This window comes from Oreochromis aureus, linkage group 16 (genome assembly GCF_013358895.1).
Source record: "Oreochromis aureus strain Israel breed Guangdong linkage group 16, ZZ_aureus, whole genome shotgun sequence".
Taxonomy (NCBI): domain Eukaryota; kingdom Metazoa; phylum Chordata; class Actinopteri; order Cichliformes; family Cichlidae; genus Oreochromis; species Oreochromis aureus.
The window spans coordinates 15,743,508-15,761,712 of NC_052957.1; the positions used below are offsets into that span (position 1 = coordinate 15,743,508).

Consider the following 18,205-nt stretch of genomic DNA (forward strand, 5'->3'; position numbering starts at 1 on the left):
TTCCTCCCACCATTCAAAGACATGCAGCTTGTGGGGATAGGTTAATTGGATAATCCAAATTGCCACTAGGAGTGAATGTGAGTGCGAATGGTTGTCTGTCCCTGTGTGTTAGCCCTGCGACAGACTGGCAATCTGTCCAGGGTGTACTCCGCCTCTCGCCCTATGATAGCTGGGATAGGCTCCAGTGCCCCCCGCGACTCTGGAAAGGATAAGCGGAAGCGAATGGATGGATATTCATTTTTGGCCTTTTTACAGCTTTATTTGAAAGGGTATAGTGAAAGGGGGGGGCATGAGGCAAAGAGCTGCGGGTTGTATTTGAACCTGGGCTGGCTGGGCCATATGGCTGAGAGCCATATATAGCAATTCCTAATTAAAATAACCAGTAAGAACAGCCATGACTACAACAAGATGCATGTTTATCTTATGAACAGAGGTGATTTTATTTTACATATCCTTTGTATGGGATTAAAACTGCCAGTATGACTTGGTTAAAAAAATATATTAAATTGCTTGTATTATGTAGCAAAAGTAATATTAAAACTATTTGTATGTAATAATTATTTTATATAAATATCAATTTATAAATATTAATTGATATTTATAATTTATTTTGGTTCTGTATCCAATTGTTTTCATTCCTCTATTTATTTATTCACTATTCCCCCAAACTTTCTGTGTTCTCTCATTTTTTTCATTGCATCCAGCTATATTTACAATTATTTTCTCTTTGTAATTTACCACTGCATGTTTCCACAATTCAAAGAACAAAACAAAACAAAACAAAAAATCAGCTTAAAACGCTGACTTTAACTAATTTAATTACATGTCAATTTTCTGTAAATTGACTGGTATACATTCAGTTTATACATTCAGTTTATTCTAGGTACATTTTCTTTCATTATTAATTTCCATGATTAATTATTTGAATAAATAAAACGTTGATTTTGTATATTTCTGTTGCATTTCACTCAGAATTATTGCTTCATTTTTATTGGGGGTGAGGAATCATTTTTGACTGCATTTATTTATGTTCATTTCTTGTCCTTCAATATGCAAATAAGAAGGGGGGCATGCAAAGTTGGTCATGGAGTACATCTTTTACTTGTTGACTGATCGACACATTAATGCATATTAACATGTCTCGTTCAAACGCAACCTGTTCACCCATCTCATGACACAAATAATGAGAGGAAGCCATTTGTGCTCGTGAACTGAGGCACTTAAATAATCTAGCTGAAAACAATAATGTCTATGAGAGGCTTTTTTTTTCATCTCTGGTGGTACAAGGCAGATTAATCATACTATATCTCAAAGAGAGCTGGTTTAAATAATTTTTAAATTTGTATTGTTGGGCTATATTTTATGTAAACATCTGAAAGTTGCAAAGTGAGAAAGTCAAACCACACCTACAGTGAGTGCTTACCTATCAAAATTGAGTTAACAAAATCTTTAATGTTGAAATTTATGAAAGCCACATTCAGAAGCCAGTTGCCTACTTTGGTTTAATTTTATTTGTATTTATTTACTGTTGTCACTGACATCAGGCTTGCCGTTGAATGAAGCTGATGAGTACTTTTCAGTTGCATGAGAGTATTTCATTTTGAAAAACTGCTCTAAAGTGCAATGATGATTCAAAGGCATTAAGCATCAGCTTTTACAGTAATAGGCTGTAGAACATTAACAGTGATGACAATTACTGAGCCACGATCAACATCTATGTTACTTGAGGACCGGTAAAATGGTGAAGCTATCATGATCTCTCGCAAGTGCAAGATGTAATAAGAACTCTAACTGTAAATTGGACATCTTAATGTTTTGTATTTATTGGGATATTGAAAGCAATTGTGGATTTATGAATATCAGAAAACAATCTTGAGTGATCGAGTTGCTTGCAAAGCTTTTTTAAAAGTTTTTTTAGCCCGTTGTTGCCAAGAAGGAAGCTTCACAACTTAAAATATGTACACTAAAAGTTGATAATATTTTCATTTAAATGCAGTGTTTCAGAAAACATCAATGAAAGAAACTAGAATCTGCTTTTTGAGAGTGCTTTGTGGCTTCTGCCGGAAACTATTAGCATCTTAAGTGTGTGGAACATTTTATTAATTATTAATGACAGTCCAAATATTCATTATAGTCCAACATTGATTTTGCCTACTGTGGCTGCCTAACCCTGTGGGAAGTAAACAAGAGGCTGATGGCAAAGTGCTGATTATTCCTGCCATTCTGTCTAATAATGATTATGTGATTGTTACTTTGGGCCACACCCACTACCAGTAACTACACTATGGTAAAGATTTGGTTCCTTTGACACTCAAAATAATCGTTAAGCTCTTAAAAGCTGTTTATAAATAAATTTTTCCTAAAGTTGCTCTCAGAACATCACAATTTTTTTAACTGTAAATGGCAAATGTCAAGATTCCTTTTCTTCAAAAAACAAACAAACAAGCATTTAACTTAATATGAAATGTTGTTTATTAGAAAATGCCAGCTTAATATGAAATGTAGCCAAAGATTGAAACTGGCATCTTCACTCACAGCAACAAGTGGCCTTCAGTTTGCCTGTTTTAATGACGAGTAAATCAAGAGTGATTCTGCAGATTCTCCTTGCTGGTTGCCAAGCAACATGACATCAGCCTCCTTTGTTAAACCATATTATGGTGGAAGGTCGGAAGTCGGTCTGCTGCCCCCACCCCTGGAGTCTCACAAGATGGGCTATAACACATGGGCATGTTTTACGTGAAAGGATGTATTGGGCTTAATATTTCGCCACTGGTATGCACAGAGGAGAGTAGTAAAAGAAAAAAAATCATTTGCGAGAGAAATCTGAGAATGCTACCCATTACAGCTTTGTAATTGTATTTTCTGTGGATAGATGGGAAGAAAATCCTATTAGATTATATAGTGGTGAGTTCCCCTTCCCCTCCCCCCACCTTCCCACTGCACTAATAGAACGACACACTGACAGACAACCACACATGGACACTCACTGTTTATCTCAACCTCTAAATCGCACACACCTATATGCACACACAGACACACACTTTGTTTCCAGTGAATCACTCCCAACTCAGAATAACACATACGACTATCACAGTTTACAGACAAAGAGTGGACCATTTCCTCCTCCATTTCCTTTCTAATTATTACAAGACCAGAATTACTGCAAATGTTGACTCACTGGACACTTTATTGGGAAGATGTTGCTAGCACTGGGTTGGACCTCTTTTTGGCTTTAGAACTGCCTTAATTCTTCATGGTGTAGATTCAACAAGGTGATGGCAACATCCCTCAGAGATTTTGGTACATTTATAAGATATAAGATATTTATAAGATATTTACATTAATTATGTACTGTTTGGTTAATATGGGCCTATATACACATACATGCAAAATAAATGTTGAACCGTAAGGCTCCATTTCTATTTATCACCTGTATTGTCAGTCAGCACTCTGAAGGTGTATATGTGGTTACATAAACAAAGACATTGGTACTGTGATCAAGTTACTATTAAATATTGGAATACAGTGGTTAATGCAACATTTTCTAAGACCCTCAGCTCACTAGTGTCCATGAGAGTCCATGAGATAAGCACAAAACTTGCATGCTTATCTCAAAGACACCTCACCTACATCTTGGCCCTTCTGCTATAAGGTATGATCAGCTCTAAGAGACTGTACCAAAGCACCATTTGCTCTACATCCTATGGTCAATGGAAAAGTAAAAGATCAACCCAAATGTTTATTCAGAACTCTCCAACTGGTCCTGCGCAAGCTCTAAAAGTAATCGTCAGGAAATGTTCATGTGATGACCTCATTACTCACCTAAGGAACTAGTCCAACTGAAGAGAGGAAGACTCTTAGTTTGTCTACCAATCATCTCACCTCTGCAGGAGTTGGCAGACTTTAAAAGCATTTAGACGCATGGAAGTATCTCTAGACACACTATTAAGTCCCTATTACTTCCGAAACAAAACTTAAAGAAGAGCTTGCCAGAACATGCTTTTTATGCACCCACTTAAAGTTTTCTAATATCAAAGAACCTTAAGAGGTTCCCAGCCAAAGTTGGGCCAGGCGAAAGATACTTCCAAAGATTTTGGCCTGGCTCCTAGACAGAGCAGCATAATACAAGACAGTGCTTTATACTATAGCTGACAAGATGGTGACTGACAAATTTTGTTCTTTGAAGATAATGTCCAACATCCTGCCACATTTCCTTTATTCATCAAAGAGAGAACAAGCTTGATGTCAAACCCAGGCTGAATCACTTTCTCGGTGTCTGTTCACCACATATGGACTCTCTCTCTGGGTTTCTCTGGAGTCTTGTCACTACACTTCCTGCTCTACTTTAAGACGATGCCATACTTCTTCAGTAGTGGCCACACAGGTGAAGATGCCAACTTCGACCATGTGATTACAATATAACGTACTTGGATTCTGGGTCTATATTATAGGTTTTTAAAGCAATATTTATGCTGGATTCTTAAAGATGACATTTGACATGGTCCCCTGTATCCTTAATGAAAGGTTCCTTAATATATACTACCAGTCAAAAGTTTGGACACACCTTCTCATTTAATGGTTTTTCTTTATTTCCATGACTATTTATATTGTAGATTCTTACTGAAGGCATGAAAACTATGAATGAACATGTAGTAAACATGTAGTAAACAATTATGTAGTAAACAAAAAAGTGTGAAATAACTGTTCACAATTTTGAATGAATCCCTAACAGGGTCACCACCAAAGCATCCCCACACCGTCACACCTCCTCCTGCATGCTTCACAAGGGGAACCATGCATGGAGAGACCATCCGTTCACCTTTTCTGCATTGCACAAAGACACAGTGGGTGGAACCAAAGATCTCAAATTTGGACTCATGATACATAAGAACAGATTTCCACCAGTTTAATTTCCATTCCTTGTGTTACATGATCCAAACAAATGCTTTTAAGAAGGCAAGAAATTCCACAAATGAACCCTGACAAGGCACACCCCTGAAGTGAAAATGATTTCAGATGATAGCCAAGGGTTTGCAGCACAGCAAAGGGTGGCTATTTTCAGGAATCTCAAATATAAGACATATTTAGAGTTATTTATCATTTTTTTCATTGCTACATAATTCCATATATCTTGCTTCATATATTTAATGTCTTCAGTATGTATCTACAATGGAGAAAGTAGTAAAAATGAAAAAAAAAAAAAAACATTAAATGAGAAGGCGTGTCCGAACTTTTGACTGGTCGTGTATATCAATAAGGACGTGTTTTGATGACCATTAGAACAGGTAGCCCTAGTAAACTGTATAGGCAGGGATCACCCACACTAACCTTTGATGGCCACTCAAAGCAGGCTTGAAATATGACAGAAACCAGGTTTCAGCTAGTAGACATGCAAGGGAGAAAGAGTCAAAGGCCATGTCCCTGCTTTAAAATGTCTATGATTACTTCCTATAAGTACAACTGCCTCAGTCTACTCATTCTAACATGGAACATGAAATCTGCTCTTATGTTATCAATGCACAACTCAAATGAGAAAACACTCTGTTAATAAGTGGAACTATACAAACCAATTAAGGAGTTGCTTATTTGTTTGTTTTACAGCTGAACTGACAGGAAAATAAGAAACAATATCTACATTAAAGGATGGTTATATGACATACTGTATAAACCAATAAAAAAATAAACAATATTTTAATAAAAAAAGATATTCACTGATTCGAAAGGAATAGATAAAAAAGTCAGACTTCTTCAGATAAAAATTTCAGAGTGCATTACAGCTATTGATATGCATTTGTTGTTATAAATTGTATAAACTGTTAAGAGGAAAATGTTAAAGAAGTTGAGAATTTGATCAAATAAATGTTTAGCAGTAGCGCATGAATTGTTGCATCCAGTGCAAGAGATCATGTCTTTTACTTCAATATCAATAATTTATTTAGTTTTCTATAATATGTCAACCATAAAACAGCTGAGCTATACCTTCCTACTCAAATTTGACTGATCTTCAGGATTTTGAAATCTTGACATTTGTGGGATATATGTTAATATTTTCAAAAGTAATTCCTATATTTTTTGTATGCATGATATAGTATCTACAGTAAAAGGATCAAACAACGCCTTCTGCTAGTTAATGTCTATATAATGAGAGTACTGTGTACAAACTGTGTTATTTTTTTAGTATTGTTGAAACATTTTCATATACATTTATACATTTGTTGCTCCAAACAACAATTGCATTAAATGTATTCAGGTCCAAAAATCTTTTATTGCTTTTAAAATCTACTGGGAAGCACCGTGTTGACGTCACCACCACCCTCAATCAGACTGCTACCTCAAGAAACATAACAGAACATAAAATACAATCTGTAGGCCAGAGTTCTATAAGAAAGGTGGTGGAAAGAGTACATGCATGTAAGTGCAAAGCAATCATCAAATTTCAGGCAACTTTTTTTCTTATTGCAACACTTGTGGAAAAAGAAATAAAGGGCTCATTAGCAAGTGAGCTGCTTGTATTAGTGGGCATGGTGCTTTGATCAATAATGGTCTGTACAAACCACAATGGATACAGCCATTAGAATGCTATAGCAGCATATCCCAGGGGGTCCATATTCCGTCGTCTTTCACTAATAGGTTTTCAGATGCATTCTCTGGATGTGCAACAACACATGCAGTATTTATTGCTCTTTGCTAAGTACAACACCTCAACTTTCTACCATGTAAGTGCAATTACAATATTACTATCAATTCTATATACTTTGTTTGGATTTATACATTAACAAAAGATACTATTAATAACAATAGATGCTAAATTCTTGGTAAAATTGTTTAGCATTTGTGTTAAATAATCTCTGTGAGTAAAACTGTGTGGTGCGCTACACAGACATTTCCCATTGCTGCACATGCACAGAGCTCAATACCAACCTGATTTACTCTACCATTGATGTGTGCTGTAGAGAGTAATGATTATGTGCCAGAGTCAGTGCTAAACAGTATCTGACAAGGCATGGAAAGGTCTCTCTTGGAACAGTTGCACCCATGCTCCTGCCGTGGATTCAACACTGCATACTTCATACAGTTGATGAATAGTGTTGCATAACACTGGGCCACCAATTATCACTGTGTGCATGTGTGTGTTTCTATTGCAGATAGTAAACTAAGAAAAGATGTGCTAATGGGAGAGAAGTTTTAGCATGAGCTGAACAATTATAGTTTATAATAACAATAATAAAATTGATAAGACTTTAAGATTAGTGAAATTGTGATGGAAAATTGTAAAGGTCTAGCAAACAGAAGGCCAGCCATACGCACACCAACCGCATTAACCTAAGCTGTAACATCAAAGTGTAATTCAATCCATGGAGCTCGCACACATCATTTCCATATATTCAAAGTAGGTTAAACTTATTTTACATTTCACATGCTCTATTTTTTTTCTTCTTCAAAAGCATAGCTTCGAAGGTGGGACCAAATGAATAACTGGTGAAAGTGATATCTGATATTTTTAAAGTTGCAGTTCAAAACAGTTTAACACTTACTGGAACAAACTCACTTAGCTTATGTTAATTTGCTTATACTAGTGGCAGCAGAATAGATCACTTTTTATAAAAGGGATGATTGCGCCACCTTGAGATACAAAGGGGGAAATTGCGAGTCCAAAACGTGAAAATGGCGTTAAAAGTGTGTTTTATTTACCCTGAGTATTGTCTGTCTGGCTTTTTACACGCCCTAGATACGTGTGGTACTTTGCCAGTCGACGCCAGAAAGACTTTTCTTAAAAATACATTTGAAATTGCAAAGAGGGTATGAACAATGTAAGGCTTTTGACCTGTTTCTAACTTTAAAATACCAAGGGAAAACAAGAAGCTGTGGACTAAAATAAAGCCTGGCAGAAATAAAGTAGGGATTAATTACCTTCATTTCGCCATGCTCCTAAGTTACCAGGCAACACTAAATGCGTTAGTGCAAGATGGCGAAAACCCAACTAAGAGTACAATAACATCCTTTTTACCCTAAAATAAAGTGTAGTTCCCGATTATTTCCAACTGTTATACTGAAGTCTGTTACTGTTGCCACTTGAAGCGAACATGGAGGATGAAGAGACAACCCTGGTAAGCACATTTGATAAATGCTACACCGTCCAAGGCTTCAAATGAAAGCGAATAGCGTATTTAAGCTAAGATACGAAACAAAAGTAACATATATAACCTGTGGTTGACGTATATATATTTCCAAAAGTTCAACAGTGATAACAGCTTTGCACCGGCTAACGTTTAATGCCGTTGCGCTTACTAGCTAACGAAGGAGCTATCTACTTTAGTTTGCATTTGATATTTGGTCTGCTAGTTGGAAAAACAGACCGCATTTCCTAACACCACGGTGTCCTCCGTATGCTTTTCCACAGGCTCTGATTAAGTACTATTGCTATGAGAAGTATTTCAATCACGCCGTGAACGCTGCAGCGGTTGCTCAAAAGAAATACAGCAATGATGCTGTCTATACTTTCTTTCACGCATACGGTAACCTCATGCAAGGTAAGCTCGAAAAAATCTCATTAAAGAGCATTTTCAGGTCGGATTTGTCGCCTATCATTAGTGCATTTCTGTCATTATTTGTTTACAGATCAAATTCAAGAAGCCAAGGTAGAACTGGACACTATAAGAGATCATCGAGAGCTCTCTCTCTGCACATTAATGGCTCTTGTATATGCAGAGAAAAAAAAGACAAACCCAGGTAAGACAACATTTTCACACCATTCATTTATTTTTCCATGGATTCTTGTGGAAATGGATTGCCAACAAGTGCTTTCAGTCTTATGTGTGTCTTTGTGTTCCCAGACAGAGAAGTTATTCAAGAACTTGATGCTAAGGTAAAAGAGGATCGTAAAAGTGCACCGCCCAAGAGTCTGTACTATGCTGGCACCTTTCTTTGGCTATTAGGGCGAAATGATAAGGCAAGAGAGTACACAGAGAGAATGATCAAACTTTCCAATGGCTCGAAAGAGGTGAGATCGACATATCTATTTATTCAGTTATTGTTTCAGTTTGAGAAATCAGCATTTTTCTTCCATTTTTATAAAACATTTAAGCCTGATAAGTGTTTGCACGTTTGCCAAATGTGGACTGATACGTATTCTTTAGGGATTAATCCTCAAAGCCTGGATAGATGTGACATCTGGTAAAGATGCCTACGCCAGAAAGGCTGGGAAATACTTTGATGAGGGACTAAAAGAGAGAGCAGATGTTTTCGCCATGATGGGAAAGGTGACATGGGAAATACAGATCCATATTAAGTAGTCTTCCTTAACCACAGCTACATATTTCAGCATGTTGTTGTGTCTCTTAGTTCTTACAGGCCCTGTACATCTAACATTACTTATTGTATCATTATTTTAGTTATTCATTTGACAGATTGTTGTTTGTGATATGATTATTACCTTAAGATTTTCTGATTACTCATTAGTAATGATTATAGTGATTTTAACCACTCAGTGATGCTTCATGTATCCCAGGCACAATACTGTGAATATCACCAGATCTACTCTGGAGCATTGGAGATCATTAACCAAGTGATTGTGAGCTTCCCTGTGTTTTTACCTGCTCTCACCAAGAAAATGAAACTGCTGCTGAGCCTACAAGACTGGGACCAAACCATAGATGTAGCACACAGGTGATTAAGATACTTCAGAGCTTTCTCCCAAATCAAATGTAGGAATAGTCTTTCATTTTGTTTTGCAAGCTTATTTCTGCTCATTTCCTCTTTCTTTTTTTTTTTTTTAAGAAATGGTATTATCTCTGTAAGATCAGGAAGTGCAATAAAATTTATAATCATCAGGCATATAAGAAAACACAGTTTGCCTTTACAAATAGCTCAGCATTCAAATGCAAATGAAACACCAACGTGATGCCTCAACCAGTGCACACTGACTAAGCCATTGTTTCTGCTTGCCCCCCACTCCCCACCCCCCCGGACTTTAGCCAGTGGCACATAGTATAAAAAGTCCTTTGAGCCAAAGTGTTGGAAAGACATACAATTCCAAGGAGTTGCAGTTCAGGTTTGCAGAACAGGAGGAAGAGTGATTACTCAGGTTGCACCATGTTCTGAGCCTCTGTGGTGCCTTAACTGTGATGTTATGAAATGGGAGGGGTGCAGGCAGCAAACAGTATTCATTACATCCTTCAAACGCCTTCACAAGTCTTTTTATCTTTAATGTTATTTGCTTGGGAGCTCAACACACTACTGCAGCAGTATCAGATATTCTATTACTACCAATAAAAGAAGTCCAACCTTATTAAGTGTAGGAGATGGACTTTATTCACATCTCCTTGTGTCATGTTTCAGGCTTTTACAGAAAGATAAAAATAACCTGGAGGCACTTCGGATGTTAGCCCTGCATTCTTTATGCCGAGACGGCAATATTATCGAGGTAGAACTTACACATTTTCACACATACATACTTTCGTTTCATATTGCAGAAATTGGACACAAATACAGATAAAATATTTGTTTTCATCAGTTTGTATGAATTGTTTTTATGTCCCCAGTCAGTAAAGCATCTTTCAAACCTTATCAGCAGCTTGGAGATTTTGGAGCCACACAACCCTGAGCTTTTATACCAAATGTCACTGGCCTTCACTCGGGTTGTAAGACAACTTTCAGTGTTCTTTCTAAAATCACAATGGTATCATTTATTTGAATTACAGCACGTTGTTGGCTTGTTCTTTAATTATTATCATTACAGTGTGGACGAAATGAGAAAGTGATTGAGCAGACTTTCAGAATGGTGGAAAGAGCCTTTTCTCTGGCACAAGGGGATTCAGACTTAGCCACAGAGCTGGGCTACCAGATGGTGCTTCAGGGCAGAATCAAGGAGGCAATGAAGTGGTATAAGACTCCTTTTACCAACAGGGATCACAGTAGTGTTTCTGCTTTGACTGGTAATGTATTCAGATTATTTTTCTGTATGTTAATTTGGATCAGTATGTCACAGATTTCAAAAATATCTTTGGAAATAACTTTTTTTTCTCCTTAATTAGGTATGATTCATTGCCAGCTGATAGAGGGAAATCTTGAAGATGCAGAACAACAGTTGGAATTTCTGACAGAGTTTCAGCAGTCTATTGGAAAATCAGCGGTAGGATTTTTTTTCTGCAGGAATACGCAAATTCTGGTCAAATGTTTTGGCTTCTGGCAAGATAAGTAACGGCGGCTTCATTGGGTCTTTCAGTGACTTTTCACTGTTTTCTAGAGTGACTGTTTAATTTGACAGTGGTGCCTCTTATTGATCTTGTACTCTTGTCAGTTTGTTTGCAGTACTTTCCGTTAATTTATATCTATTTCTCTTTCATTCTTTAAAAAATATATATGTGTTAAAGGATTTATTATACCTACGTGCTGTGCTGGCAATGAAACGCCACCGCTCCCAGGAAGAGGTCACCAACTTGCTGAATGATGCAGTGGATGCACACTTCTCCTCCTTACATGGGCTGCCTCTTGGAGTAGAGTACCTAGAGAAACTGAATCCTGACTTCCTGTTGGAGATTGTCAAAGAATATCTTGCCCTCTGCCCTGCTAAGGTACAGCTGGAAGAATCATAAGGGACAGGATGTTTGTGGATCCTACAAATGTTTATGTGAATTCTTTGCCTCAAGTTTGTGCATTCCCAAAATAGATACATGGGTACAGATATGGATTCTAAGAATATAATAATGAGGCTTAAAATAAAATTTAAAAAACAAACAAACAAAACAATACATTAAAAACAAACCTTTTATTTTTTTGCCAAAGCCTCCAGCTCCAGGCCAGCCTGCTGCTCCTCAGCTCCAGCACTGTGCTACTGTGTTGGATAAAGTAGTAAAAATTGTGCCAGGTCTCCTTCAAGCAGTGTTCTTGCTTGCCAAAGTTAAATATCAGTCAGGTGAGTACTGCAGTTAAAATATTTGTGTTTACTTTTCTTAGATAGCTTTTTAAATTGCATTGCTTCTGTGTTCAATCAGGTGACATTGATGCTGCTCAGAGTACTTTACAACACTGCCTGGACCAGTGTCCTTCTCATGCAGATGCTCATCTGTTAATGGCACAGATCCATCTACTGCAGGGTAATGTGAGGCTGTGCTCTCAGTCCCTTGAACTCTGCCTCAGCCATAACTTTGAGGTAAAATCACCATTAACTCCATAGTTTTATTGGCAGCTAAATCTTTATAAGACACTGTTTCCATGGCTTATTTGACCCGCTGCCAGATAGTTGATATTCTGTATTTATAATAATTTATATAATTATGAAGCAAGGCGTTGTCACTAGCAGTCATAGGATATGAAGTGTATGCTGCTAAAAGTATTGCCTTGATTTTTTTTATGCATACATAATGACAGTAAGGACTCTTGAATTTTTTCCAATTCCAGATTCGAGACCACCCACTGTATCACCTGATCAAAGCTCAGACTAAGAAGAAAACAGGTGAGCTTACTGAGGCTATTCAGACATTGCAGATAGCCATGAATCTTCCAGGTGTCCGCAGGGCTGGATCCTCATCCAAGTCCAAAAACAAGAAGACAGAACTGAGCTCTGCAGACTGTGTCTCTGTCTTCTTGGAATTAGCCGAGGCTCTTTGGCTCAATGAAGAGCAGGTAAAATAGTATATTTTGACTGGCTAGTCAAAGCTGGTGCACTTACTTTGGGTTTCAACATACATCAAAAAAGATGGAAGAATTCAGTATAAGCTCATGAATGGATTTCATATTTCAGCATGAAGCAGCAAAGGTGATGCAGGATGCCATCAATGAGTTTTCAGGAACACCTGAGGAGCTACGAGTCACTATTGCTAATGCGGACCTGGCTTTGCTGCGTGGTGACACAGAACTGGCACTGAGTATGCTCAGAAATATTACCCCGGAGCAGCCCTATTACATCCAAGCTAAGGAGAAAATGGCAGACATATATCTGAACCACAGAAAAGAGAAACGCCTGTATGCAAGCTGTTACAGGTGAGCACTAAATCTGGACTCCAGTGAGCAACATACAAAAATATTAGGCAGTAGTTGAATATATGAAGACACATTCTATCTGAAACACAATGTGAATTTTTAAAGAGAAATAGCTGAAGTAGTTTAAGTTGATTGATTACATAACCTTGTAATATCTTCCGAAAACAGCTGCTACCTGTCATCAAGTTAAGTCTGTAGTAGAATTTATAACATCACAAGATTAAACTAAATGAATTAAAGGCAACCAAAGCCATTCAGCTGAGAGGAAATGAGCAGTTTCCTCAAGTCTTGAAACTGGTCTCAGATGATACTTATTATTGACAGCTGAGACTTAGTAAAGTGTGACTGAATCACAGACCAGCACAGACATATGTCTGCATAATGAAGCACGCCATATGTGATATGATACCTCTATCTTTTCTCCAGAGAAATGATAGAAAAGCTGCCCAGCTCTCACACATATGTCTTACTTGGTGATGCCTACATGAAGATTCAAGAAGTAAGTGCAAGATGTGTTTCATCTGTGTCTTTTGGACAATGTAACAACCAACTCAAGTTTGGCTTTAAAATGCTTGTTTTCATGTAATCGAGGTATTCGAGAACAACAAGAATAACAAAAAGGTAGATTATGCTGATTGTGCACTTGCTGTGCAGTTTTGAGCATAATGATGAAACATAGTTTTACTAAAGCTTCGTTGCTAAAGCTATAAAACCTAAAAGCCTTGCTCGGTAGCCACTTTAAGGTGGTTTAGGAAAGGCCACATCTTATGAAATGAGCTACTGAACCAAGAGTTTATCCCTTGAACGATATTGTGTACAGTATGCATAACATTATTAAAATCACAGGACATCGCAACTTTAAATACTTAAACAGGGAACTGACTCAGAGGCTGAGGGGGTGTAAATAGTCATCCCTATTGCTGGAAAGGAAATGTAATTCTCATTTTTGTAATGCTGAAATTTCATAATAATTTATCATCAAGTATTTTCAAACCACATGATTCATGTACGTTCACTAGGGATCACTGGCAACTGCTCAATTGATTGGTATCCTGCATAATTTTATAGTTGGCAGCTTAATCCTGCTATGATTAGTTGTGTTACACATATTTTGGTTATGTTGGTAAGTGAGATGACATCATTGAAGGTTAAAATGCACATTCCCAACCTGGCTATCAGAAATTGTATTTTGATTCAGTTTCCTCTAACAGCTCTTACTCATGCAACAGCTTCTAAAGTTTTTACCACATGTTTATAGCTGTTTCTAATATTTACAAAACTTAAAGCAACACCACTTATCTGCATGTGTGTTTATCCTCAGCCACAGAAAGCAATTGAGGCTTACGAACAAGCGCTGAAGAAGAACCCTAAAGATGGTGCTTTAGCCAGCAAGATAGGGAAGGCCCTGGTGAAGACTCATCACTACATCAAGGTTTGTGTCATAAACTTATTTAAAAGATAAAATGCAAGTAAAGTGGAGACAGTCTTTTGTTGACTCTAGTGTGCTTTTACGCAGGCAATAAATTACTACGAAGAGGCCCTGAAGACTGAGCAACAGAACTTCCTGCGTTATGACCTGGCAGAGCTGCTGATGAAAATGAAGCAATATGAGCGCTGTGAAAGGGTCCTGCATGATGCTCTGGCCCATGAACAAGGTGCTTAAGACGTCACACTATTTTATATACAGTGAAGTCTTGACGTTAACAGCGAAATAAACAAGAACCTACTCATGATTATATTTTGTCCATAGCCATGACGATAATGGTAGTGTTGATTGTGGAAATTCCACACTGCTTAAATTTTATAAAACAAATCAAAACATTTCTCAGTTGGTTTTTTGAAAACGCTTTTACTGATTTTCGCTATTTTCATGATGCATTTCGAACTTTTTACACACAGTGAATGAACTACCTGTGCTCTCAGACGACTGCCGTTATCTGGTCCTGTTAGCCAAAGTCCAAAACAAAGTTGAGAAAACAGAGGAATCTATACTTTCACTACAAAGAGTAAGTAGGCCCAGGCATTTGGCTTTCTCTTGGTCCTCTTTACACACAAAAACATCTTAACCATTGTAAGACTTGTGTCTTCCTTTCTTTTTTTTCTAATAATAATGATGATGCTGATTGATGTTATTTCCATAATGATGATGTTCTGTTCATAGGCTCGGGATGTACAGGCCAAAGTGCTGAAACGCATGCAGTTGGAGCAGCCTGACGCTGTCCCCATGCAGAAGCAACTTGCTGCTGAGATCTGTGCTGAGATCGCCAAACACTACACAAGTCAGAGGGGCTATGAGAGAGCAGTCAAATTCTACAAAGAGGCTCTTGTGTATTGTGAGACAGATCGCAAGGTCAGTGCAGCTGAATCAAAAACGTTCTGTGTACTTACTGCAGCTGTGGTTAACAGGCACTGGTGTCCTTTTGAGTCTTGCCCAAGTGTTTTAAAATTTTAAATTGTGATCTTAGTTGTTGATAGGTTTATCTAGGCAAAATGACTCATTACAGTATATAGTGATTACTGTACCAGTAAGTTTGGTACATCGACTTCATTATTAGAATGTTTTCCCTGTTCTTAGGTGATGCTGGAGTTGGCATGCTTGTACCTTACTTTAGGTGAGACTGATGCATGCCAGGAGCAGTGCAGCGTCATTTTGAAGAATGACCAATTTAATGAAGATGCGACTCTGGTTTGTTCTGATCTTTTGCCACTACAGTTTTGACCATAACCTTTTTCTGAACCATAAATAACAACCTGTTTCTTAAATATGTTTGTCCTTAGATGTTGGCAGACATTATGCTTAGGAAGGAGAACAAGGAGAAGGCAGTTTTCCATTTTCAGCAACTGCTTGAACGCACACCAGGTATAACAGGGCCATCTTTCTCTTTTTTGTATATACATAAATCAAATGTGATTTGGCATTGTCTAAATGGAAGCCATATTATCTTTCATGTGTTGTTTTCAGACAACTACCACATTCTGTCACGTCTTATTGAATTGATGAGAAGGGCTGGGAAGCTGGAAGACACCTCCAGATTTCTTGATATGGCAGAAAAACATTCTTCAAGGTCTCGATTTGACCCTGGGTTTAACTACTGCAAAGGACTTCATCTTTGGTAAGTTACAAGAGTGTCTTCCAGAGATTACAGGAACATTTGTTTCAAACTCAATGACTAAACTTGTGCTTATTGGTCAGGTACACAGGACAACCTAATGATGCTCTGCGACACTTTAATAAGGCACGAAAAGACAATGATTGGGGCCAAAATGCTGTATATAATATGATTGAAATCTACCTAAACCCTGATAATGACACAGTTGGAGGAGAGCTATTTGAGACTTTAGATGGTGAAATTGGGTAAGTGGTCTTAATTAAGAAAATTTAATACATTTGGGAAGAAATACTAGACTACGCAGTGTAAGCTTCTGTTATAACAGATTTGTATCTGCTTGATGTCGCTCTCCAGGAACTCTACAGAGAAGCAGGAGTCAGAGCAGCTTGCTGTGAGGACAGCTGAGAAGCTGCTGAAGGAGTTAAAGCCTCAGACTCAGAGTGGACACGTACAGCTCCGCATCCTGGAGAACTACTGCCTTCTGGCAACTAAACAGAAGGCCAATATAGAGAAAGCCCTCAGTGTTTTCACAGATATTGCCAACAATGAGGTAAGTAAGTTCTGGGTCGAGCATGACTCTCTCGTAGACGTTATAGCCAAAGTAGAAGCTGTTCTTACTTCTCTTTCTTCAGGCTCTCTTTTGTGCATATAAATTGTACATTACACTGTATCCAACTAAGTATTTATTTAATATTAGCTAAGTGTTAATGGATTGTCATCCATACATGTCATCTGTTGTATGGAACTATAAATGACGCCATTGTAGAATTTGAGTGCAAACAATTAGAAGTGGCATAGTGGTGCAATGTTGTCAGATTCATCTCGTCTCACCGATATTCTTGGTTTCCATTCAGAAAGACCATGTGCCAGCCTTGTTGGCAATGGCAACAGCTTACATGATGCTAAAGCAAACTCCTCGTGCCAGGAACCAGCTCAAACGTGTAGCAAAGATGAGTTGGAGCATTGCTGATGCAGATGAGTTCGAGAAAAGCTGGCTACTCCTGGCAGACATCTACATCCATTCAGGGAAGTACGAGATGGCCCTGGAACTCCTAAACAAATGCATCTCTCATAACAAGGTGAGCCTGAAAATGTCGTCACTATTGAAATATGAAATGAGGACAGTCCAGTTAACATATATATCTGTTTTTCTGTGTGCTTTTTTCAAAATTTGTTTCTTTGTTATGCGGAAACTGACTTAAGTAAATTTATAATTACACAGTTATTTTTGTTTTGTTTTTCTTCTCCAGTCATGCAGTAAAGCATATGAATATAGGGGCTATATAATGGAAAAAGAGCAGTCATTCCGTGATGCTGCATTGAACTATGAAATGGCTTGGAAACATGGAAATCAAACCAACCCAACTATTGGTATGTCAAAGTCACATGTCTAGCTCTGTTACTAAGGACAAAGATTCAAAGGCTCACATTTCTAACATATATGTCCATTTTTATTTCAGGGTACAAGCTTGCTTTTAACTACTTAAAAGCGAAGCGATATGTCGATGCCATAGACGTCTGTCATAAGGTAAGACACGTTTGGATGTTAATAGTTTATATCTTCAACATGTTTCTGTCCTGTTAATCGTGTTAATTTTTGTTCACAGGTTCTGGCTGCTCATCCAAATTATCCAAGAATAAGAAAGGACATCCTGGACAAAGCTCGGGCCTCCCTGCGATCATAGTGTTGGACCTGTATTTTTTGTGATAGATAAATATTTTCTGTAACTATTTGATTGAATCCACATGTATTGTTTTGAATTTTCTGTCAAGTTTTCTGACCATGTAAATAGTTGGTAGCTGACCATCAAAAGAGAGGGTGGAAAAAAGTGTAAAGATATTCAAGCACAACTTAAGGGATTTTTTTTCCATAGACAGAAAGATAAAGCTCCTGCAGTTTAGTCTTTATGAAGTCTTTATGAAGTATCTTTGAAGTTTATTAAGATGTAAATGTGCTTCTGCATCTGTTACAAGCTATCATAACTGGATAACAATAGTGATTTACTGACTTATTTTCTCAAGCATAAAACATAAATGTAGACAACTGTCTTTGACTTTTTCTCAAAATAAAGTTATTTCTGATATAGTGTTGCTGTGGCCTGGCTTTTATCCCC

The 18,205-nt window shown here is 37.6% G+C and overlaps 1 protein-coding gene across 1 annotated transcript; it reads left to right on the forward strand.

Annotated features, from left to right (window-relative positions):
* Positions 1-7,940: 7,940 nt before the first annotated feature.
* ttc21b (tetratricopeptide repeat domain 21B) lies at positions 7,941-18,177 on the forward strand. The gene is made up of 29 exons (XM_031743330.2): positions 7,941-8,108; positions 8,402-8,531; positions 8,620-8,730; positions 8,835-9,001; positions 9,138-9,260; positions 9,509-9,666; positions 10,339-10,423; positions 10,542-10,640; positions 10,739-10,934; positions 11,034-11,131; positions 11,373-11,573; positions 11,785-11,914; positions 11,994-12,151; positions 12,400-12,624; positions 12,743-12,981; positions 13,408-13,480; positions 14,303-14,413; positions 14,498-14,636; positions 14,881-14,987; positions 15,143-15,331; positions 15,557-15,667; positions 15,760-15,841; positions 15,944-16,094; positions 16,175-16,336; positions 16,446-16,641; positions 16,946-17,170; positions 17,342-17,462; positions 17,552-17,619; positions 17,699-18,177. Exons 1-29 carry the CDS (start codon positions 8,085-8,087, stop codon positions 17,774-17,776), a joined length of 3,957 nt encoding a protein of 1,318 aa, XP_031599190.2. The 5' UTR covers positions 7,941-8,084; the 3' UTR covers positions 17,777-18,177.
* Positions 18,178-18,205: the final 28 nt, after the last annotated feature.

Bases quoted from the DNA above. Each gene is read 5' to 3' on its own strand.
- ttc21b (XM_031743330.2), top strand. From the start codon at position 8,085: ATGGAGGATGAAGAGACAACCCTG. The intron at 10,424-10,541 runs GTAGAACTTACA...TTATGTCCCCAG, and splicing joins GAGACGGCAATATTATCGAG to TCAGTAAAGCATCTTTCAAA. The intron at 17,171-17,341 runs GTGAGCCTGAAA...TTTCTTCTCCAG, and splicing joins AATGCATCTCTCATAACAAG to TCATGCAGTAAAGCATATGA.